Source organism: Monodelphis domestica, chromosome 2 (genome assembly GCF_027887165.1).
Source record: "Monodelphis domestica isolate mMonDom1 chromosome 2, mMonDom1.pri, whole genome shotgun sequence".
NCBI classification, from domain to species: Eukaryota; Metazoa; Chordata; class Mammalia; order Didelphimorphia; family Didelphidae; genus Monodelphis; species Monodelphis domestica.
Genome location: NC_077228.1, coordinates 238,073,657 through 238,098,248, shown reverse-complemented (window position 1 = coordinate 238,098,248; position 24,592 = coordinate 238,073,657). Strand labels below are relative to the sequence as shown.

Here is a 24,592-nt window from a genome sequence, read left to right as displayed (position 1 = left end):
CTGCCAGCAAGCATTGATTCAGACAGGGGAATCCATTTTACCAATTCTGTTTTGTCTCAGGTTTATTCTTGTTTGGGGATTATTCCTCAGTTCCATGTGTCATATTACTCTCAGGGCTCAGGCGAAATGGAGAGAATGAATAGAGATCTTAAAAATATGATTGGAAAGTTGTGCACTGAGATTCACTTGAAATGGCCTGAGGTTCTCCCCTTAGCCCTGCTTTATCTTTGTAGCAGGCCCAGGGGAGATCTACTTGTCTCACCATTTGAGATAATTTTTGAACACCCTCACATACAAGCTAAGCCTTTTTTCTCCTATATACACATCATTACTAGGTGGGCATACTTCTGTTGCTTCTTATATATAGGATTTGCACGTCAAATTGTGAGAACTCCATGAATCTAGAGCTGTGGTACAAGTGGAACCTCTAGCCTTCTCACACCATGACCTACACCCAGGAGACAAAGTGTACATAAAGAACTTTCAGAACACTGGAGGAACTCAGCTTGCCTAAGAAAGTCCATTTAAAGTACTGTTAATCACTCCAACAACTATCAAAATTGGAGAAAAGGACTCTTGGATTCATTGCTCACATGTAAAATGGGTATCTTCTATTGACAATGAGTGACTGTAGCCTGTCACATATATTGTATTTGCTGCTTGTTTGTTTTTTGAGATTTAATTTTGTTTTTCAGTTTACATATTAATCTAATTGAAAAATGTTCCATTATACAATATCACTTTCAGTTAGTATGTTTTGGCTATTAGCTATGTATTCTGTTACATTGTCTTTATTTGTACCCTCCTCCTATAACTAGACTGGAGATAATACCATTATAAAAGCCCATAGACAAATTAGACAAATACTTTTCCATGGCAAAACCATAGGTCCTTATGGATGCTGGGTTTGGGCCATCTCCCAAACCACTAAGGTCATCTTTTACCTACAGGAAAATATTGATTCCTTAGCAAAAACTGTTCTACAAAATTGGTTGGCCCTTGACATGCTCACAGATGTATTGGGACATGTATGTGCCTTTATTAAACAATCTTGTTGTTCTTATGTAAATAGATATGGAGAAATTGTGACAAATATCCATGAGCTTCAAAGAATTTTAAATGACACATAAGTGATTATAGAGACTCAAGTGACTCCTAATGATAACTGGTGGAATCAAATGACTGCAGGGAACTAGTTTGCTTGCAGTTGTCATCAAATGGGCTTTTATAATTTTGAGGATTGTGATACTTCTTAGAATCTGTGTTAGCTGTTGTACTAGGGGGGACTTGGGTTGTTTTGGGGGGGGGGTTGATTCATATACCTCATAACTCAGCCATGTATCCCAAGGTGATTCTAGTTTTGGTCCATACCCTCCTGGGGGGGGGGGGGAGGGAGAGGGTTATATAATTATCCTCAATTCCAAAGTTTAAAACCTTTTAAAGCAATTTTAGGAAAAGAAAATCGCAAATATCCTGAATAAAGAAAGTGGATCTTCTGGAGAAGAGGTTATAAGGATGCCTACAGAAACCACACACTACATCAAAAGATTCAGAGTAGACTTTGGGATATAATGAGCTGGACTAAAGGGGGTTGAACATATCATTTATTTTGAATGTAAACTCTAATGTCCCCTAATTGGCTTTTTGTCAATGTGCCTATTAATCATTTTTTTGTGTATTCTTTCTCTTCTTCCTTTTCCTTCCCTCTTATCTCCAAATTGTTGTAATTTCTTCTTTGTAAAGTGCAATATTTTATACACCTCTAATAAGAGAAGCTTTAGAGGTATAAACTACATATGTGGAATGATTCACTGGGGAGACCTGACATGTTAATCTCCTAAAAAACCCAAATGAGGCGATTTAATAAACTGGTCTCCCAAAGAATCAAAGAGGGGATTGTATGAAGGAAACCCCCTCCCAAGATCATGCATTTGGATCTGACCTGTTTCTGTGTGCTCCAGTGTTGGTCACAGGACTGTAGCTGATGTATTTGTTCTGGAAATGATTGAGTTTGACTTGGAAGAGAGGGGGAAGAGAGGTTCAAGACAAGGGATTATGCTCTCTCTATTCCCTTGGATGCAGCAGTGAAAAGAAGGTGGAGGAGAGAGCCATGTGGAGAAGTATCCGTGTTTCTAGTTAGAAATAGGTTGTTTTTTTTTTTCTCAATCTGTCTGCCTTCTTTTACTCAAGTAAATATTAATAAACTCAATGGAAATTAAGGATTGGAGTTTTAATTTACATTTAACAAACAACTGTCATGGAAAACAGATCCAGGAGAAACAATCTAAAAATTATTGAACTACCTAAAAGTCATGATTAAAAAGAGAGAGAGAGACTAGACATCATATTACAAGAAATTATCAAGGAAAATTTTCCTGATAGTCTTTTTTTTTTAAACCCTTACCTTCCATCTTGGAGTCAATGCTGTGTATTGGTTCCAAGGCAGAAGAGTAGTAAGGGCTAGGCAAAGGGGATCAAGTGACTTGCCCAGGGTCACACAGCTAAAAACTGTCAGAGGACAGATTTGAACCCAGGACTTCCCATCTCTGGAATCCACTGACCTACCTAGCTACCCCCTCCTGATATTCTTGAACAAAAATGTAAAATAGAAATCAAAGAATCCACTGATAACTTCCTGAAATAAATTCCCAATTCAAGAGTTCCTAGGCAAAGGAGAAAATATTGCAAGCAGCCAAAAAGAAACAATTCAAATATCATGGAACCACAGTCAGGATTAGATAAGACTTAGTAGCTTCAATATTAAAGTATCAGAATATACTGGAATATAATAATCCAGGTTTACAACCAAGAGTCACCTACCCAACAAAGTATATTCTTTCAGAGGGAAAAATGGAAATAGACGATTTCAAACCATTCCTGATCTTAGACCAGATCTAAACAGAATATCTGATGTTCAAATACAAGAAACAAGAGAAACATGAAAAAAATTAAATGAGAGAAAATTTAAGGAATTTAATAAGGTCAAACTGTTTCTAGTCCTACATGGAAAGTTGATATTTATAACTCTTAAAATTTTTATCATCGGAGCAGTTAGAAAGAGTATACATAGACAGAGAGTTTGGGAGTAAGCTGTTTAGGATGACATCCAAAACAAATTGAGGAGCGAAAAAGTGAATTGCACTAAGAGAAAGGGGAAGAGAGAGGTAAAATGGGGTAAACTAGATTACCTAAAGATGAATTTAAAAAAAAACCATTATAGTGGAGGGGAGGGTAAAGGTGGTATTATAAACAATGCTTAAACCTTACTCTCATCAGAATTGGCTTGAGAGGGAATAACAAGTGGGGTATAGAATCTTATCTTACATGTTAGAGAAGTGGAAGGGAAATAAGAGTGGGGGTGTGCAAGGGGTATGGGGGTGATTAAAAGCAAAACAGTTGTGAAGAAAGAGCAGAATGAAAAGGGAAAATAAGATGAAGAGTAATACACAGATCATAACATAATCATAACTGTGAATATAAATGGGATAAACTAATCCATAAAATGAAAGTGAATAGCAGAGTGGATAAAAATCCAAAATTCTTCAATATATTATTTCCATGAAACACATTTGAGACAAGTAATCACACAGAGTAAAGGTAAGGAGCTGGAGTGGAATCTATTGTGTTTCAATTGTTAAAAAAAGGACTAGCAATCATGACCTCAGACAAAGTTGAAGCAAAAATAGTTCTAATTAAAAGAGATAATGAAATTGCATATTGATAAAAGGTACTATATACAATGAAGTAATATCAGTATTAAACATAAATTGTATAACCTCCAAATTTTTAAAGGAGAAATTAAATGAGCTTCAGGAAGAAATAGACAGTAAAAGTATACCAGTGGGGGTCTTCAACTTTCCCTCCTCACAACTAGATAAATGTAACCAAAAAATTAACAAGAAAGAAGTAAAGGAAGTGAATGAAAATTTTGAAAAGTTAGGATTTAATAGATCTCTGGAGAAAATTGAATGGGGATAAAAAGGAATATACTTTCTTTTTAGCAGTATATGGTCCATATTCCAAAACTGATCATGTACCAGGGCATAAAAACTTCATAACCAAGCAGAAATAATAAATGTATCCTTTTCAGATCATAATACAATAAAAATTATAATCAATAAGGTGCCTGGAATATAAAAACAAAAAAACAATAAATATTTTCCAAAAATTAGTTCAGAGTGAAATAATTGATTTTTCAAATTGGTGAATAATTTCAGCCCTTCATTTTCCTATGTCTTTTCAAATGATTGCCTATGGCTATTTCATTTCTTACTAATCCCTATCCTAGAGAGTAATTGAGGGTGTAGAAGAAGGAAATAAAATTCATTATTTTCATTCTTTTCTAACAGCTCACATCAAAGGTTTTCTGTCTTTTGTTTTGGTTTGGTTTGGTTCCTGACAGTAAGAAATGATGATTTCCTTAGCCTCACATGCCTGATAAGGGTTTCCTTTTTCTGGGTAGGAAACAAAGCTCTATGGAGTATCAAAGATTGGGAAAAAATGAAAAGTGGAAGATGTTGTCTCTCAGATAGCAAGAGGCTTTGAGAAAATTAATTCTCGGGCAAGTTTTGGGTAGTGGAAGACAGAAAGAAGCTTGCAAGAAGACAGTTTAGGAGGATCTAGTATAGGATCTCAAATTATTGGGCTTATGTTCAAATTCTAGTTCTTATACTAATTAGCTGTGTAACATTAGGACAGTCACTTTACTTGTCTTAGGCTTCAGTGATCTCATCTGTAAATTGAAAGTTTGGGCTTGATGACTCCCCTAGTCCTTCAGCTGGAATAGCTTTAAAGAGAGGATACTATAGGACAGAATTTTAAAAGATGCAAGGATCCCAAGATGCAAAAAAGCTCACATTAAATCAATGATATTAAAAGGAAGGCTTAGCTAGAATAACTCAATTTCACTTTTACCTCTATTGTCTTGACTCTGTTGAAGAATGAAGTCATTCTGGTAAATGCAAGAGTGGATGGGAATTCCCACAGGATTGGTTCTTTGCCATTCTAAGGGAAGGAAAAATTGGTGTCAGCTTCACATATTGAAATCATGAGTAGCAGGGTAAGCTTTGACATGACTCCTCTCCCAATCAGCAAGTACCTTGAAGAAACGAGGCATATTGGTGCAGCAATATTCATAGGTAGTGTAGATTTCACTTAAAATGTTCACGGAGTCTGAGATGCCAACCAACACTTCCTCTATTTCACCTTGTAATCCTTTTAGCACTTCTTCCGGGTTCAGAAAATTGCGGGTCTGGGAAAACACCATATTCCAATATCCTTACAAGCCCTTTAGAATGGCATTATTACCATATTATATTTATCTGTTGTTTTATTCTCCTTCCTTGTTGGTCTAGAACAGTGGTCTTTGCAATTCTACTGGTCAGTACTTCAGATTATTTATAGGGAATCACTTGGTCAGGGGGCCTATTGCTGCCTAGAGAAAGGTGCTAAGGTTTCTTCTTATGGAAAATTTGAATATTTAGGGGTAAACAATAAACTACATACATATAGGCTGTAGTCCTTTCCATCAAGTTAAGACACTTACTGGTCATTTTGAAAGATCGGACTACCACCTCCCATCACCAACCTCTGCAGGCTCTAGCAAATGTGTATTTGAGGGGGGCACCCTCCCACAGGCTATAGGGTCTTTAAGTTTTACCCAGCCTCTACTGTCTCTTTGGTTACTAAGTTTCTGGGGCTGGAGTTTTGGACTTTAAAACAATATCCAAAGTTTATGAACTTTCAAGCTAAATTTAAGACAGGGACTTGGTTACATTCCAAGGAAGGAAAAAAAGGAAACAAAAATTCAAGAAAAAAAGGAAAGGAAAAAAGAGATATAAATATAGAAGCTAATTGTTTCAGGTTATGGTTGAATAATTTCTGTATAACAGGTTAATCCTATCCTAGTGATTCCAGGTCACTAAGCAGTTTCTAAGAAAAAGATGCCTCCACATTCAATTCAACTCATTCCAGCACTGGGGATACAAAAAAACTTGAAAGACCCTGTGTTACTGAACTTTCATTCTACTTGGGGAAATTTGCAGAGCAAATTAAACCCAAAATATATCCAAAATAATTTGGGGGCGGTGGTGAAGGGAGTTGAATTGACACATCTAATATGAAGGTTACTTTATTAACAATTAAAGATCTCCGGAGGAAACCAAGGAAGGTGGGGTAGAGTAGGATAGAGGCACATTCATGAAAGACAAAGAAATACTCCCAGAGATTGAGAGAAATTATTATTGCTTAGGTCAAATCCTCAGTAAGTAACTTCTAAGAAACAGGAAACTATTTCAGGAAGATCTTTCTGAATTCCTGAGCATAGTTTGAGGAAAAGGGAAATGAGAAAGATACCAATATTGGGGCTGCATAAGAATGTTACTAGAAAGCGGGGAGAAGTGTGATGGAGCTTGTAAATTACCATTTCAATGAACTGGTTGCAAATCTCCTGCAAAATGACAATGATCCTCGTTGGGGTGTTATAGTATTCAGAGGTGGCCCATATAAAGCAGATGGTAAAAAACACCTTGGAAATAAAGGTAGGAAGCTGCAAAGAAATAATGTACCCTTAAGTCCACTTAGACGCAGTAAAAGTATAGAGTTAAACAAATGGTTCCCTTCCCTTAGAAGCTATCAAATTCATAATATTTAATCCCAGTGCTTCCTTCAATTGAACATGCTCACTTCTGTTAATGGAGAACTTTAATATGTAAACTTTTTCCTTTAGCCTATGTGGAGCACACAAAACAAATGCTGCCATCTAGCCCCCCTATCATTGAGAAATGACTTCTGTTTTCATAGCTTACCAAAGAGTAGTCAGCTTGTTCCATTTCCTCCAGTAAAATCTGGAGAGGCTTTAGGTAGAGAACAATATCTTCAGCTTCTCTCAGTCCTGTATACAAAAAGCATTAACTGAAGGCAAACAGGGGGTGGGGAGCAGGGAGAAGGAGAGGGAGGGGAGGGGAGAGGAGAGAGGGAGAGAGAAGAAGAGATCTCTATCTAATTATCTATTTTTATTGATATCAGATCTCTCTATCCATACATCTATCTTCACAACAGAAGATAGCAAACAAATAGAAAGCAGTTAGAGAAGACATTTGTAGAAAAACTCAGGGCTCCAGGAGACTTGCTGAAAGCCAGAGGTATCAATACGGACAGAGCAGGGCAGGGCAGGGCTGAGCATGCTTCTTTCTAGTGGTCCACTGTCTTTGAATTCTTGCCAGAAAGTCTTGTGTTGGCCTCTGTGACCTCTCTTTCTTGAACCCATATTTTTCCTCATTATAATTTCTGTAAGGGGTCTTTCTGTTGCCACAGTCCACAACTATACCCCCATCTTCACTTAATTTTAGCTCTAGCAGAAGGTAACCGCACATGCTCAAAGCCCTAAATCCTTTCAGAAAGGATTCTGAAATCTGAATTGGAATACAATTTGATAGATCTTAGAAGCTGAGTGAATTGTGAATTTACCTTCATTGACATCAGAATAAACACTCTGAAGTGCTGGCCAGTAGCAACTCTTTGATTCCTCCAATATTTCCACTATTTTATTCACTTTAGGCCTGCTCAGCTAAGAATGAAATTATGTTAATACAAGAGCATCTCAACATCGGATCAGTAAAGAGGGTAGTAAATGGGGCTTTGTTTCAGAGGATAGGGTATTCAGAGAATGGGGTACAAAAACATAATTGAGTTTAACACTTAGTTGGCAAGAATAATTAGTTAAAATAAGCTTTCAGATGGCAATTTCCTCCCTATTCCCTTTCTAGTAGTTGTCTACCTAGGACCAGTCTTAAAGTGATCTATGTCTCCCACTACTTCCTATTTCCTACCCAATTGAGAATTTAATTCCTGTTCTTTGCCAGGTACAAAAATTGCTGATTAAAGCTCTCTTTAATAAAGGAAGTGTATCCCCCTCGACCATCTCTTAACCCCATCAGCTTCTTAAGGCTTTTCTTCTTGGGAAGTGAGAACAACCCTACAAGCTTGTGTTCATGAAGTCTCCTTCTCCTGAGTCTCCAACAATGTAGTGATAACAAATATGAATTGTGGTAAGGAGATACCATACCTGATCATGAATACACTTCAGATTCGTCAGCCTGGAAAGCCAAAAGTCAAATTCTACTCGTGGCAATGGATGCAATCCATCTAGCAGAGGTTGGGCTGAGTCTTTACTCAAGACATCCCTGATTTGGTGAGACCAGTCTATGATTATAGTTTCAATAGCATGCAATAACGAATTATCCAGTGATGAAGGTAGTCTGAAAACCCACAGATAGGCATATGATAAGTTATTTACCTAAGAAAATCAAAACTTATATTTAGCTATTCTCCTCAGAGGAGACTTGCTTCTGTTTTCCTTTCTCCTCATCAGCATTGTTGAAACATCCTCAACCACTTTAAATCAATTACAAATTTTTTTTAAGTGTGACAATATGAACCAGTCTCTGAGTGAGGAAGACTTGGGATTGACTCCTGTATTTGGCACACACCCTTGGGGAAGTGACTTAACCTCTTGGTGCCCCCTAAACAACTTTCCAAGATCCTGCTACAAATTGCTGATTTTCACCAATGGAGGGGCTTTTCCATATAAAGAATATCACACACTAATGAAATTACAAGTCCAAATTTCCCCATACATAATACCCCCTCACACACACACACACACACACACACACACACACACACACACAAAAGTATCAGGTGCTATGCCAGATGCCTCATGGCAAAGAGTTTACATTCTACTAGAGAGGAACCAAAACACACACACACATATGTATGCATATTTTAAAATATATACACTTATATTTAAAAGTACAACAAAAAATAAGGTGTGATGGGGCAAAGGAAATCTCTAGAAAGAAAGTTCTCGTGGGAAATTTAAGGAGAGAACACTGTTAACTGGAGTTGGGTAGGGAAGAGAGACAATGAGGAGGAACAGAACTGAAAAAGATTAGGAAAAACAGAGATAAAGAAAGCACACATGGAATTTGTGAGGCAGAAGGCAAATAGATAATTTGCCCATTTGTGAACTTCCCAGGTTTCCACTCCTTGAAAGGGAAAGAAAGGAACAATAGGAGTATACTGGAGCCATCTTGAACCAGGACTTAAAGCCAATTGTTTAATTTTCCACTGTGAGAGGGAGCAGGTAGGTGGCTCAGTGGATTGACAGCCAAGCATAGAGAAAAGAAATCATCCTGAGTTCAAATTTGATCTCAGATACTTCCTGTGTGACCCTGGGCAAGTCACTTAACCCCCCACTCCTTAACTCTTTCAACTCTTCTACCTTGGAACCAATACACAGTATTGATTGGAAAACAGAAGGTAAGGGTTTAAAAGGGTTTCAGTGTGAACATTTTATCTTGGAAATTGTCAAATGCTACAAAGCAGGGCTAGATTTCAAACAGTGATCTAGAAAATGTTGATACTATAGATTAAACTTAAAAGTATGTCATATTTAGTTGTTTTTTCTACCAGAGATTGTTAAACATTTATCAGCACTCAGTTAATAAATTTATGATCATAATGTCTCTTTGTAGTATGTTCATCAAGTCTCCCTTTCCTTTTACATACTGCTAGTATGGATTTTATCAAAGCTTAGGTCAGGTATGTGTGTTGGAGTAAGGGCATGGAGATGGGGTGGGGTAATTTAAAACCATGGAGACTAAGAGTCATTTAAATGTTGTTAGAGATTCAGGAATCCAGACTGGTCACAGGTTCAGGAAATGTATGAATGTTCCTCTTCTATCTTTAGTTAGCTTCAAAACTTAAAGCAAATATATTGGGAAAAAATGATCAGAGGCTTACAGATTTCAAGGTAGAAGGGATTTTAGGCTCTTTGCAGATGATATGATGGTTTACTTAAGGAATCCTAGAGAATCAACCAAAAAGTTACTCGAAATAATCAACAACTTTAGCAAAGTTGCAGGATACAAAATAAACCCGCATAAGTCATCAGCATTTCTATATATCTCTAACCCATTTCAGCAATGAGAATTAGAAAGAGAAATTCCATTTAAAATCACCCTAAACAATATAAAATACTTGGGAATCTATCTGCTGAGACAAACATAGGAACTATATGAACACAATTACAAAACACTTTCCACACAGTTAAAACTAGATCTAAACAATTGGGAAAACATTGATTGCTCATGGATGGGATGAGCTAACATAATTAAAATGACAATCCTACCCAAATTAATTTACTTATTTAGTGCCATACCCATTGAACTACCAAAAAACTTCTTTACTGAATTAGAAAAAACCATAACTAAGTTCATTTGGAAGAACAAAAGATCAAGGATATCCAGGGAAATCATGGGGAAAAAAATGCAAAGGAAGGAGGACTTGCAGTCCCAGATCTCAAACTATACTATAAAGCAGTGGTTATCAAAACAATTTGGTACTGGCTAAGAGACAGAAAGGAGGATCAGTGGAATAGACTTGGTGTAAATGATCTCAGCAAGACAGTTTATGACAAACCCATAGACCCCAGCTTTTGGGACAAAAATCCATTATTTGATAAAAACTGCTGGGAAAATTGGAAGACAGTGTGGGAGAGATTAGGTTTGGATCAAAACCTCACACCCTACACCAAGATAAACTCAGAATGGGTGAATGACTTGAACATAAAGAAGGAAACTATAAGTAAATTAGGGGAACACAGAATAGTATACATGCCAGACCTTTGGGAAGGGAAAGACTTTAAAACCAAACAAGAGCTAGAAAAAATCACAAAATGTAAAATCAATCATTTTGAGTACATCAAATTAAAAAGGTTTTGTACAAACAAAACCAATGTAACTAAAATCAGAAGGGAAGCAACAAATTGGGAAACAATCTTCATAAAAACCTCTGACAAAGGTTTAATTACTCAAATTTACAAAGAGCTAAATCAATTGTACAAAAAATCAAGCCATTCTCCAATTGATAAATGGGCAAGGGACATGAATAGGCAGTTCTCAGCCAAAGAAATCAAAACTATTAATGAGCACATGAAAAAAGTGTTTTACATCTCTTATAATCAGAGAGATGCAAATCAAAACAACTCTGAGGTATCACCTCACACCTAGCAGATTGGCTAACATGACAACTATGGAAAGTAATGAATGCTGGAGGGGATGTGGCAAATTTGGGACATTAATTCATTGCTGGTGGAGTTGTGAATTGATCCAACCATTCTGGAGGACAATTTGGAACTATGCCCAAAGGGCGCTAAAAGACTGTCTGCCCTTTGATCCAGCCATAGCACTGCTGGGTTTGTACCCCAAAGAGATAATAAGGAAAAAGACTTGTACAAGAATATTCATAGCTGTGCTCTTTGTGGTGGCAAAAAATTGGAAAATGAGGGGATGCCCTTCAATTGGAGAATGGATGAACAAATTGTGGTATATGTTGGTGATGGAATACTATTGTGCTCAAAGGAATAATGAAGTGGAGGAATTCCATGGAGACTGGAACAACCTCCAGGAAGTGATGCAGAGCGAAAGGAGCAGAACCAGGAAAACATTGTACACAGAGACTGATACACTGTGGTACAATCGAAAGTAATGGACTTTTCCATTAGTGTCAATGCAGTGTCCCTGAACAATCTGCAGGGATCTAAAAAACACTATCCACAAGCAGAGGATAAATTGTGGGAGTAAAAACACCGATGAAAAGCAATTGCTTTACTGCAGGGGTGAAGGAGATATGACTGAGGAGAGACTCCAAATAAACACTCTAATGCAGATACCAGCAAAATGGAAATGGGTTCGAATAAAGAACACATGTGATACCCAGTGAAATTGCATGTTGGCTATGGGAGAGGTGGGGGGGAGAGGGAAGAAAAGAAAATGATCTTTGTTTCCAATGAATAATGTTTGGAAATGACCAAATAAAACAATGTTTAAAAAAAATAATCACTTTCTTAAAAAAAAAAAAAGAAGGGATTTTAGGGGCCATCTAGTTCAACTCACTAATTTTACAGATGAGAAAATTGAGGTTCAGAGAGCTTAACTGACTTGTCTAGGGTCACACTGTTCATAAATATATATGGAATTTTGAACTCAATTCTTGCTGACTATTCTATTCACTCTATCTGTGCCATACAGCCTAGTTCCAGGGAAATAATTGTTCTGCTTAGCTCTTTAGATCTCAGTTAACCGTTGAAACATCTTACCTTTCCATTGCTTCTACTGAACCATCTAAAGTCCCCAAGTGCTCTGGAATGGGGAGCAGAGTTTTTCCTTTGATTTTCCCTCCCATTACAAACATCTCATTCTTCAGTCTATGAGCTTGTTGGACTATGTCTTCTGAGACAACCCGGGGCCAGCCTCGCAGGTTTTCACTTTCATTGAACAGAGAGTAAATAATCTAGGAAGACACATTTTAAAAAATTTTCATTGTCTACCTACATCAATCTAGAGAAAGTTTTGCTGAATAAGCAGGAATTTTTCTATGCTATCAACAATGTGGCAGGAATAGCAGGGTTACCAATTCTCAACCACAAAGTTAGGGTAGGGTTATATAAATGAGAAGGGGAGAGAGGAATATGATACCAAGTCTATAATCCTATAAGAGAGAAAGGAACAAAAGTGACCAAAAGTGTGATCAGTACTCATTTTGCCTTCAAGTTTGGCAGAAAAACAACCATTAGCTGGCATATATTAACTGGTAGACATATATTGAGTGATCAAAGAACTTTCTAACTTCTTAAACCTTCTGTCTTTCACTCATTTGAATGAACTTACCTCCTCTACTATAGCAATAAGCTGATCCACAGGTGTATGACTTATGTCCCCATAAAGAAGAGCAGTATTATAGTTTAATTTGGTGACAGTTTCACGAAGTGACTTTACAAAATAAGCTCCTTTGGTCTTGAGGGCAGCTGGGAAGCCAAGGCAAGGAATGATGAATCCTGATTGATTGAGGGTGAATACCATGACTTCTGTCTCTGATTTGTCAAAGAAATCAACAAGCATGGCCAAATTTTCCTCATACCCCAGCATCTTGAACCACTTATCTGGTTTAAACCTTAATGACAGAGAATTATAAGATTCAAAATACATCACTCTTGGGTCACTGGGAGGGTTTTGCAGTGACATCTTGGTTTCCTTTTATTCTTCAGGGTTTTCCTGAAATAATTAATGGACCAGGAACACTAGTAAATGGCACAGAGGTTACTTCTTGGTCTTAGATTCTCTCCAAATCGGTTTTTTCTTTGGAACCTTTGTTTATTTGGAGCTCGTTCTCCTATATGAAAAAATTAGAAAAAATAAATATCAATTATGAATTTGTATTTTTTATAGGGATGGGGTATGAATGTGGCTGAAGACATTGACATATGTCCTTTGCTGAATTTGGAAAGATAACTAAAGAACTTCAGCATAAGTACAAAAAAATAAACTCAATGAGAGCTGTAAGAAAGAAATTTGTTCCTGGGGCAAACAGCATGAAGGATCTCAATTGGGAGGGAAGAGAAGAGAGACACTCTAGCACGTTATACTTAGAGGAGGGAAGAGAAGACTAGGGTAGAAAAAGGAAAGTTTCTGCATTATTTAGTATATTCCTATTTCAACTTTTTTTTTTTTTGCTACCTGGTTAAACAAGTGTTTTTATTCTTCTGAAGGAATAAAAGTGCTGTTAGTTTCTCTAAATTTGGCAGTCTGGAAGCAAAGTTTCTGTCACCCTAACCTAGTTGCAACTATGTTTGCAAGGTGTGGGAACTCAAATGGAAGAAACAACCTAACATACCACCACGAATCCCTAAATGGTAGAGGATATCTGTAACTGTACCCATAGTAACAATATTGCTAAGTCAAAGAGTATTCATGCAAATTTTAAAACCTTTTGGGGCCTAGTTCCAAATTGTTTTCTAGAGCAGTTGGATTAGTTCATCATTCTAACATGCATTAAAGTGCCTGTTTTCCCCTAGTCCCTCTGGAATTTTTCACTTTCCTTTTTCATCAATTTTGACCGATCTGATGGTGCCTTGGAGTTGTTTAAATGTATATTTCTCTGTCAGTGATTTAGGGCATTTTTATATGCTTACTAATTGCTTGGGTTTCTTCCTCTAAAAACTTCCTTTTTCTATCCCTTGATCATTTATCAATTGTGAAATGACTCTAATTCTTATAAACTTGACTCCACTCCCTTTATGTCTTATAAATGATATCTATAAAAATTAAAATTAATCTCAATAATAAAAATATATTATTTTAAGAGATTTATTGATGGTCATTAGAAACAAAAGAAATAAAAGGTAACAAAATTTTAATAACCACTAGCCCATGGCTAATCAACCTGTTCAAAACAACCCCACTTACTACTACATCAACTCAGGAAGCAAAGAACCCAGACCAGGAATCCCTACTGAATTTATCCCTCTGTCTATAGGAAGTATGTAACAACAGGAAGTCAGTGGGCTCCTGGGAAATGCATTTTTTTAGGGTAACAGATTTCCAATTACACATTATCCCCCATGATCATTTGGGAGACTAGTCTCCCCAATTGATCATTTAACATAATCAACTTTTAAATTACAATAATTTGGGGTTAAAAGGGAAAAAAGAACAAACCAATGATTCCTAGGCACATTGACAAAAAGCCAATTAGGGGGCAGTCCCCTTTGGCATAAGAGTATTCATACAAAAACAAATGCATTCAACCCCACACAGTTCAAATCAACATATCCCAAAGTTCACTCTGGATGTTCTGGAGCAGTGTGTACTTTGTGCAGGCATCTTCATGGTGCCTTCTCCAAACTGTTCTCTTTCTGGATTTGGAGAGGTAGCATGTTTCTTATTCTGAAATTTCTCTCAAAACAATTTAAATTTTGCATTGTAGGATAATTACACATATCTTTATCAAATTAACTTGCTATAAAGATTCCCCTTGCTCAATTTCCTTCTTTTCTTCTAACTTTTGTGTCTCTGGTTTTTAAGCAAGCATTTGTTATTTACTGGTCATTAAACTAAGAGTTGAGGATACAAATATAAGCCACAGGAAAGACAATTTCTACTCTCAAGGAACTGAAAAGTCATTGGAATAAGAGGAATGTGAGGATATGGGAATGATTTTGAAGTCTAAGAAGTCAGGAACAAGCCTGGAAGAGGAATGAAGGTGGGGTGGCTTGGGGCCCTTAACAAAAAGTAGGTTCTAAGAGAAACTCACCAATGGGATAAGGGGAGGGATATTCTAAGATGAACAGGTTGCATGAATGTTAAGATGTTCCAAGATGAAGAGGCTCCAGGAACTGAAGGAAGTTCTTGGATGAGTCATCAGTAGAGACATGATTTTGAAATCCAGTAAGGCAGGTGCAGTGGAGTATCGGGCCTAGAGTTAGGAAGATCTGAGTTCAATTATAGTCTCAGATATTTATGAGCTGTATGACCTTAGGCAAGTCACTTAACTCCTATTTACTTTAGTTCCTCATCTGTAAAATGTAGGCATACTGAAGAAGAAAATGGTAAATCCCTCCAGTATCTTTGTCAAGAAAACCCCATGGACCCACAGGTACACAAAGAATTGAACAGAGCTGAACAAATGAACAAGAAGAAGTCAGGAACAGACCCAGAAGGGGAATAAAGGTGACTTGGGAATGAATCCCTCAGTCTGAGTTGACTGGAAGCAAAAGGTGTGTTCTGCAAATAACTTCTTGAAAATGATCATGGACAGGAGGAAGAGAAGCTCTAAGCCCTAACTATCAAGATGACATGGACAGGACTAAATTTGCTTCTCTTTGCATTAATTCATGTAAAACTTTTCATGCTTCACTATATTTATCAGGTTCATTGATTCTTTTTTTAAGGGTAAATATAATAGTAATAATAGTATTTTAAACATTTTGCTTTCTTCAATTACATTTTTTAAATTCATTAAAAATTTTTTTAGTTCCCAATTGTCTCCCTCCCTTTTACACTCCCTCATGGAGAAGGAAAGCAATTTGATATAGGCTACACATGTACAGTCATGCAAAACATATTTGTCATGTTGTGAAAGAAAACAGACCAAGAAAAAAAACTCAAGAAAAATAAAGCATTCACAGTTGATCATCATATAATATTACTATTACTGTACAATATTTCTGTAATGATACACAATGTTCTAGTTTTACTCAGTTCACTTTATATCAGTTCATGTGAGTCTTTCCAGGTTTTTCTGAAAACATCCTGCTCTTCAATTTTTATAGCACAATAAAATTCCATCACAATTATATATCACAACTTGTTCATCCATTCCCTAATTGGTGGGAACCCCCTTAATTTTTAAGCCTTTGCCATCACAAAAAAAGATGCTATAAGTATTTTTGTACATATAAATCTTTTTCCTTTAAAAATATCTTTGGGATACAGACCTAGTAGTCATATTGCTAAGAGTGCATGATTTTATAGCCCTTTTGGCATAGTCTCAAATTGCTCTCCAGAATGGTTGGTTCAACCAATATTTGTCACTTTCCTTTTCTTCAATATTAGCCAGTCTGCTAGATATGATGATATAGTACCTCAGAGTTGTTTTAATTTGCATTCCCCCAATCAATAGTGATTTAGAGCATTTTGTCCATTTGACTACTGATACCTTTGATTTCCTCATATGAAAACTGTTTGTTCATACTCTTTGACCATTTATCAATTGGAAAATGACATGTATTCTTACAAATTTGACTCAGTCACATATATATACATATATATATATATTTGAGATATTAGGTTTTTATCTGAAATACTTGATGTAAAAACTTTTTCACAGTTAAGATTACAAAGGCTTTCCCTCCATCCTATTTCCCCCATTTATCTTTTTCTCTCTCTTCTTTCATCCTGTCCCTCCTCAAGTGTTTTGCTTCTGACCACCATCACCCCAATCTGTCCTCTCTTCTCTGCATCCTCTTCTCTTACTTTGTTTACCACCTAACCTCCCTGTGGGGTAAGAGAGATTTCTATATCCACCAAGTGCAAATGTTATTCTCTCTTCAAGTCAGTTCAAGCACTGTCCACCATTCTGCTAAATATTATCCTCTATTGTAAAACTCTTTCATGTCTTTTATGTAAGATAATTTACCTCATTCTACCTTTCCATTCCCTTCTACCAATGCATTCCTCTTTCTCGTTCCTTAATGTTATTTTTAAGATACTATTTTATCATAGTTAACTTATACTCATGTCCTCTGTCTAATAATGATAAAGTTCTTAGGTATTATAAGTATCATCTTCCCATGAAGGAATGTAAACAGTTTGACCTTCTTGAATCCCTTGTGTTTTCTGTTTACCTTTTTATGCTTCTCCTGAGTCTTGTATTTGAGTGTCAAATTTTCTATTCAGTTCTAGTCTTTTCATCGGGAATGCATGATAGTCCTCTATTTTTCCCCTGAAGGATTATACTCATTTTTTCTGTGAATATGATTATTGGTTGTATTATTGCTCTTTTGGCCTCTGGAATATCATATTCCAAGCCCTTTGACCTTTTCATATAGAAGCTACTAAATCTTAAGTTATCTTAATTATCACAATATTTGAATTGTTTCTTTCTGGCTGCTAGTAATATTTTCCCCCTGACATAGAAGCTCTGGAATTTGACTATAATATTCCTAAGAGCTTTCATTTTGAGATTGCTTTCAAAAGATTAATGAAGCATTTCAGTTTTCATGTTACCCTCTAGTTCTGGGAAATCAGAGTAGTTTTTCTTGATCAGTTCTTGAAATATAATGTCTGGGATCCTTTTTTGATCATGGCTTTTAGTAGTTCAGTCTTAAGTTATCTTTGCTCAATCTATTTTCTAGGTTGGTTTTTACAATGAGCTACTTCACATTTTCTTCTATATTTTCATTCTTTTGATTTCAATTTATTGTTTCTTGATGTTTTATGAAATCATTCCCTTTCATTTCCTCAATTCTAATTTTTAATGAAATATTTTCTTTAGTAATCTTGCACTTTCTTTTCCATTTGGCCAATTCTGCTTTTTTAAGTAGTTCTTTTTAGTGAATTTTTTCACATCTTTTCTATTTGATCAGTTCTGCTCTTTAAAAAATTCTTCTCTTTAGTGGATTTTTATGCCTCTTTTACCATTTGGCTCATTCTGTTTTATTAAGATTGTATTTTCTACAGTTGATTTTTTTCATGATTTTCTTGCATTCCTTTCATTTCTATTTCCACTTTTGCACTATCCCTATTGCACTATCTCTCATTTAAATGTTTAAATCCCTTTTGAACTCTCCTAGGAATTATTTGAGGACTCTTCTTTGGAGTTTATGTTTTGATTTTTTTGGTTACCATAGTAAAATTCCATGGTCAGGTGTTGTTGTTTTGTTGTTGTTGTTGTTGTGTGCTCATTTTTCCAACCTATTTCTTGACTTTTTTACTTTGTGTTAAAGTTGGGCTCTCAATGTGGTAGCTTTGGGGTTTTTGCATTTTTGTTTTGAGCCAGTTTTAGGGATGTGTAAGTTTTCAGTTCTTCCAAGATGGTATGAACTAAGGAGAGGTGTTGTCACTGTTTTCCTGGCCTGTGCTCTGATTGGTGAGTAATCATAAAACTCTTTTCCACACTGAAAATGTGACCAGGGCTTCTGCTCCCCAGTAGCTGCATGTTCTGGTTTGCTAGCACTCCTCCTTGCTTTAGAACTTTGAATTACACATAGGCAATGCTATAGTTTTGCATTGAGTACCAGCAAAGGGTCCTCTATAATCTCCTCCTGATCAGTTGTCCAATTTCCTTACTATCTGTGGACTGAGAGTTCCAGAAGCTGCCATTTCCACCAATTCAGTGACCCCCAAGACCTGTTGTTGGCTTGCCAAGGCATGACTTATCTTGGACTTGGTTTTACTTTCACCCCAAGGGATCATATTTTTCCTGTTGACCTTCTAAGTTGTCTTGTAATGGAAAATTGTTTCATCTCATCTTTTTGTTGGTTCTGCTGCACCAGAAATTAATTTGAGGTATTATTTTAAGGTTGTTTGAAGAGGAAATTAGGAGAGCTCAGGTCAGTCCTTGCCTACCGTCTTGACTGCCTCCCATGTTTTTCAATTTTTTAAAAGCCCTTATCTTCTGCCTTAGAATCAATTCTAATTAACAATTCCAAGGCAGAAGAGTGATAAGCACTAAGCAATTGGGATTAAGTTAAAGTTGCCCAGGGTCAGAAATTATGACATTTTTGCTGATGGAATTTGATGAGAGGTAATAATGTAAAAGGAGAGGCTTTCCCCCTCAAAGTTGACATGTGGCTCTATAAAATGAGCCTCAAGCCTTTGCCTCAGTGTTTGTATGTTTTAGGCAGAGAAATTGGAGTTCAGAACCTTTACATTTGGAAAAGTCAGGAGAACAAACTAGTCAGGTATCTAAGTGTCCAGGAGGCCAGAAATCAAGCTTGAGCTGATTTTTGCAGCCCTTGAGGAGTGAGGATCATACTTCAGGATGCAGCCCAGTGGTAGCAAAGATGAAAACTCCTTCAGCAGTGATGCTATATTTAAATGTGAACTTGGTAGAATAAATGCTAAAAATAAATTGTGCTATGTCTGAGTCCTCTCTTCCCTAGGAACAAGATAATTAGCTGAGAATGCACTATTGAGCTGATGGGATGAAATGTTTGTGCTTTTCTTTCTTTCTATATCTTCAAAGTGGATATACCTTTATAAAAATTAATTGATGATTAAGTGGTTCAATAAACCTGGAGAGCTAGTCACTGGTGGCTAACAGTGAAGAGGAGGGGAACACACTTGAAATAGGAGCTCAGAATGATGGGTAATAGAGAAAGATACCCCAATCCCTCAGAGGAGTCTATTATAATCCTGAAAGGGAAATGGCTCTGGATTGGGCCAAAACATACTCATAACAAAAGATAAACCATTCAGCAGAGCTGAATGTTGACTAAAGAGAATGTCATGAAGGAAGGAATTGGGAGAGTGCCCACATGGTAGGGGTTAGACAACAAGGGAACAACTGGTCCCTTGCTCAGTGTCCAAGAACTTTATATCCCTGAAGTAGCATGGAAAATTCTAGCTATGGAGTCCTTGTCACAGTTTATAGACACCAACAAAATTTAAATTCCTTGGTGACAGTACATACCCATCACTGTGTACCAGCCTGCCATTTGACTATTCATTCCCAATACAATGAATCATTAAGTTCATTCCTGCCAATGCTTTCATGGTGTTTTGATTTGATTTGATTTTTCCTTTATTGCATGTAAAAAGTTTCCAATATTTAAAAAATAATTTTGAGTCTCAAATTCACTCCTTCCCCACCCTCCAGATGGTAAGCAATCTCACATAGATTTTACATGTGCAGTCATATAAAACATTTTCCCATGCTATTCCTTTTGTGGAAGGAAATGAAAAATAAATTGTAAAGTAAAAAAAAAAGTTTGCTTTGGTCTGGATTCATACTCCATTAGTTCCTTCTCTTGGAAGCAGATGGCATATTTTATCATGTATCTTTTGGGATTGTTTTGGATCTTTGAGGATTCCCCAAGCCCATTGAAGCAGAAGGCTGCCAGAAAGAGACAAATTTTATGAAAGCCTGTACAGACCAGGCAAGGATTGGTTATGAACTCGCAGATTCAATACAACTTGTCTTGAGTATGGTTGACACTTCTTAACTGACGTATAACATTCTTGATGGATATTGATCAGGTTAACATAACCTTATGGCTTTATCTCCAGACAGAATACTTTTACTTATCTCTATTCTTTTTGGTTTTTTTATCTCTTTGAGTATTTCTGGGTCAAAGGGTATGTACTGTTTTATAGCTATTGGGGTATATATATCCAAATTAGAGACATCTTTATGTTATAAGATAACACCGAAGTAGAAGATTTATAGATTAGGACTGATGAACTCCCTAATGCAGCTGTATACTCTAATCGGTTTATATTTTGACTGTACATCACGAGGGCTCCCCTAGGTAATCTCATTTCTAATGCCTCTGAAAGGTTCTTCCTGCATCTCTCTCTCTCTCTCTCTCTCTCTCTCTCTCTCTCTCTCTTTCTCTTTTTATTGCTCTTTGGTTTTGTGTCTCTGTTTCTTAGCCTGCCTGCTTTCACCAACACATTCTAAGCTGTAAGGCTCAAAGATAGTTACTCCGGTGGATCTGGAGAAGCTGTGAAATTTGATCCCCAGGCACCTGAACTGCAGCAGGTACCAGGAAAGGGAATTTTCCTGGGCTTACAAACAGCTCTCTCTCTAAGAACTTACTCAAGGGCCCCTATAATCAGCTCTTATCAGATCATTGTATTGTTTTGCAGTTGTTCATTATATAGTATTGCTGTCACTTTGTTCAATGTTTTTCTGGTTCTTCTTACTTCACTCTGCTTCAGTTCTTGTTAAGTCTTCCCAGCATTTTCTGAGCTCCTCCTGCTTGTCATTTCTTATGGCACAATAGTATTCCATTACAAATATATATATATATATATATATATATATATATATATACACACACACTACAATTTACTCACTCATTCCCCAATTGATCAGTATCCCCTCACTTTCCAATGTTTTGCCCTACAAAAAGATCTACTTTAAATATTTTTGTACTTACAGGTCCTTTCCCTTTTTGTTTTTTATCTCATTGAGTATTTCTGGGTCAAAGGGTATGTACTGTTTTATAGCTATTGGGGTATATATATCCAAATTGCTCCTAGAATGGTTGAATCAGTTCACAACTCAGTTTTCCATTCCAAGTTTTGTCATTTTCCTTTTCTTCAGGGTGTATTATGCTCTAGTATTTCTTGCAACCTGATAGCTCAGCTACAATTCTTTTGACCTACGAATATAATGCTAATGATAGTAGTCTACTAGTAAAATTCTAATATTGCTAGCCTAGACTAACTCCTCCAACTCCCCTCTGCTCCAAGCAAAGATACTGAATAAGCCCCCAAAATGTAGCCTATGGCTCATGTTACCAAAGGAAAGCAGTTTCTGGAAGAAAAAATAGGAAGAAAAGTTTCTACCATGTTAAGTTGTGGAGGCGTTGGACTCATGATACTCTCTATGGTTTGTTTGCTCCTACCCAGAAGTATATTTGGAAATGTCAAAATTCATTTTGTTTCTTAAAGTCCCATGCAAAAGGTAGCAAAGCATTAAAATTGTAGAGGTTCATTAAAGAGATCTAAAAAACGAAGGAGAATCTAGTTTCCTAACACAATTAGCAAGATAACTATTACAGCTTTTTTCCTCAGTGAGCTCCGTGTTCTGAGCATCTATCTCAGTCCCTATATATAAACTCATAGTTCTAAGTGACTACTTAAGCCTTGTATCATCAGCTAGTCAACTAGCATTTATTAAGCACCTAATATGTCCTCAAGGACTCTGCTAAGGACTGGGGATACAAAGCAAAATGCAATTACTATTCTCAGAATTTACAGTCTAATGGGGAAGACAACTTGTAGATAACTATGTATAATAAAAAAATCTATACAGGATAAATTGGAGATCATCTCAAAAGGAAGTCACTATGATTAAGAAAGCTAAGAAAAGGCTTCTTGAAGAAGTTGAGACTTTAGCTGAGGCTTGAACTGCTTTCCTGGATCCCAAAGGCCATTCCAATATTAGCCAATGCCTACTCCTCACTACCACCACCATTTTTCAACTTGATTCTATAGGGCTCTCTTGGTTCAGAAATACTTCTCTCAGAGTAAACTCAACTTTCCCATGTGGCTCCACATTTCTAGTTGCTACAATGACCCTTCCCTGGAAACTTTCTATCCCATTATGACTTTTTTCCCTCCTTTTTATGAAGGGACCTTAGAACCATGGCATTATGGGCAAGGGCAAGGGCTATCATCATAGAAGACTTGGCTCTTTTCCTATGAGTGCACATCTGCTATAATACTTTAGTAACTAGTTCATTGATCAGTTTAGTAAACTTTATCCAACAAGGCCCTAGAGAACTAGAACATGGCACAAGTAAATTGGGGTTATACTATTCATCAAGAAAAGTAGAGTTATTGTTTTATTAGGACTAAATTGTACCTTTGGAACCATTAACAGCATCACCATTTTAGACTGGGAATTCTTGTCCTCCATAACCAACCATAACAGTTTAGGAGGTAGTACTGTGTGGGATGAGATTCAGTGTGTAATTCTCAGAGTACTATTTGACTTGTAACCCCAATTTTCAAGACTCCTGAGTATTACTATTCCTTAGACTAAAACTGCCCCCTCATCCCATAAAATTTTTAGTTTTCCTGACCTATTTTCAAAAACCTAGAGAAGAGTTTACATTAGGTAGAATGTCGACTATGAGATAGGCTCATAGCCTCATTCAGGAAAGAACGACCGAGGGTATTTCAATTGTATTTTAACTGTCCCAGGCTGAAAATTCCATGATAGTCATTTTTTTTTACCACAGGGGTCTTTTGGGGTACATAATATTGAAAATCACTTGTTCAAGATTTGAAATGTTACAGCCCCACCCCATGGGACTGGACAGGAGGAAGGAGGAGACTCTTGAATCAGGATTATGATAAAAGTCTGTGATTGTACATAGAAGGAGAGAAGACATTTGCCCCAGCAAGCAGCTTGTGTGGGCAGAATCCCTTTTCCTTTCCTTCCCCTCCCCCTTCTCTGATGTCCACTATTTTCTCCAAATAAACCAGTTTTTTCTCTGCCAGCATATTATCAAAGTCTCCTGTCTACTCATGAGAGTGATGTCTAGAGATGCAAGATCCCCCCAAATTCCACTCCACACAGTACCAATCATATTGGCCAACCTGGATCTCAAATAGCATAAAAATCAGACTTCTTCAGTGTGTGCAGAATGGGTTATGATAAATGGATATTTGAGGGTAGTCAGAATCCATACGGCATAAATGCATTGGGTATCTTAGTGGGTAAAAAGAAGAATGTATTCTCTTGAACTGAAGCTAGGGAAACAAACACTGAAGACTTCACAGAAAAGGTTATGCCTCCTTTGGGGTTTTAGCTTTCTTGTATGTGAAATGAAGAATTAAACTAGATTTTCTTTTAAGTTCTCTTATAGCCCTGACATTCCAGGGTTCTGAAACATCTCAGTGCTCCTGGACTATAGATTCCCAACATCAGTCCCCTCTCCAGATTGTTCCATTAAGCTCCAACTCCACCCTGCCTTAATCACATTAAAAAGACACTCACCAATCCTGACAATATGGTCAAGGAAATTGCAGGGGTGTATTATTAGAAGGACAGACCCCTTTTTCTGTAACAGGTTAAGAAAAAAGCTAGTGTTTTCTTCTCTCTCTCTCTCTCTCTCTCTCTCTCTCTCTCTCTCTCTCTCTCTCTCTCTCTCCTCTCTCTCTCTCTCTCTCTCTCTCTCTCCTCTCTCTCTCTCTCTCTCTCCTCTTCTCATAAAGTACTAACTGCCATGGAACTTCCAGAAGCTTCTAACTTGGAACCAAGAAGGAGACATTAGAATTTTTTCCTTGGCTACCCATGAAAACAATAACTATAACAATAACAAAAAGAGTTTTTAAAAAATCAGTTACTAAAACCAGTGGGGTGGGGATAGGGAAGTATAACATTATAAAACTGTTATAAAATAATTTACATTTATCTATGGAATACATGAATAATTGTATGTATTTTTCAATAGTAGCTCCATATTTAATTTCCAAATTATATTGTTTCTTCATGTGTGGAGTGGAATTTG

At 36.7% G+C, this 24,592-nt stretch overlaps 1 protein-coding gene across 3 annotated transcripts in view; it reads right to left on the bottom strand.

Moving 5' to 3' along the window:
- The window catches only part of DNAH17 (dynein axonemal heavy chain 17), a 233,706-nt gene extending 209,488 nt beyond the window's left edge, over positions 1-24,218 (bottom strand). For all 3 annotated transcript variants that reach the window (XM_003340283.4, XM_056817399.1, XM_056817398.1), the window contains exons 1-9: positions 24,079-24,218; positions 12,732-13,233; positions 12,161-12,354; positions 8,066-8,258; positions 7,468-7,567; positions 6,807-6,892; positions 6,422-6,547; positions 5,099-5,251; positions 4,915-5,004 (exon numbers count right to left, since the gene is read on the bottom strand). In XM_003340283.4, coding sequence (XP_003340331.2) covers positions 4,915-5,004; positions 5,099-5,251; positions 6,422-6,547; positions 6,807-6,892; positions 7,468-7,567; positions 8,066-8,258; positions 12,161-12,354; positions 12,732-13,085 — 1,296 coding nt within the window. In that variant the 5' untranslated portion in view covers positions 13,086-13,233; positions 24,079-24,218. The remainder of the gene's footprint in view (positions 1-4,914; positions 5,005-5,098; positions 5,252-6,421; positions 6,548-6,806; positions 6,893-7,467; positions 7,568-8,065; positions 8,259-12,160; positions 12,355-12,731; positions 13,234-24,078) is intronic.
- Between the last annotated feature and the right edge of the window lie 374 nt (positions 24,219-24,592).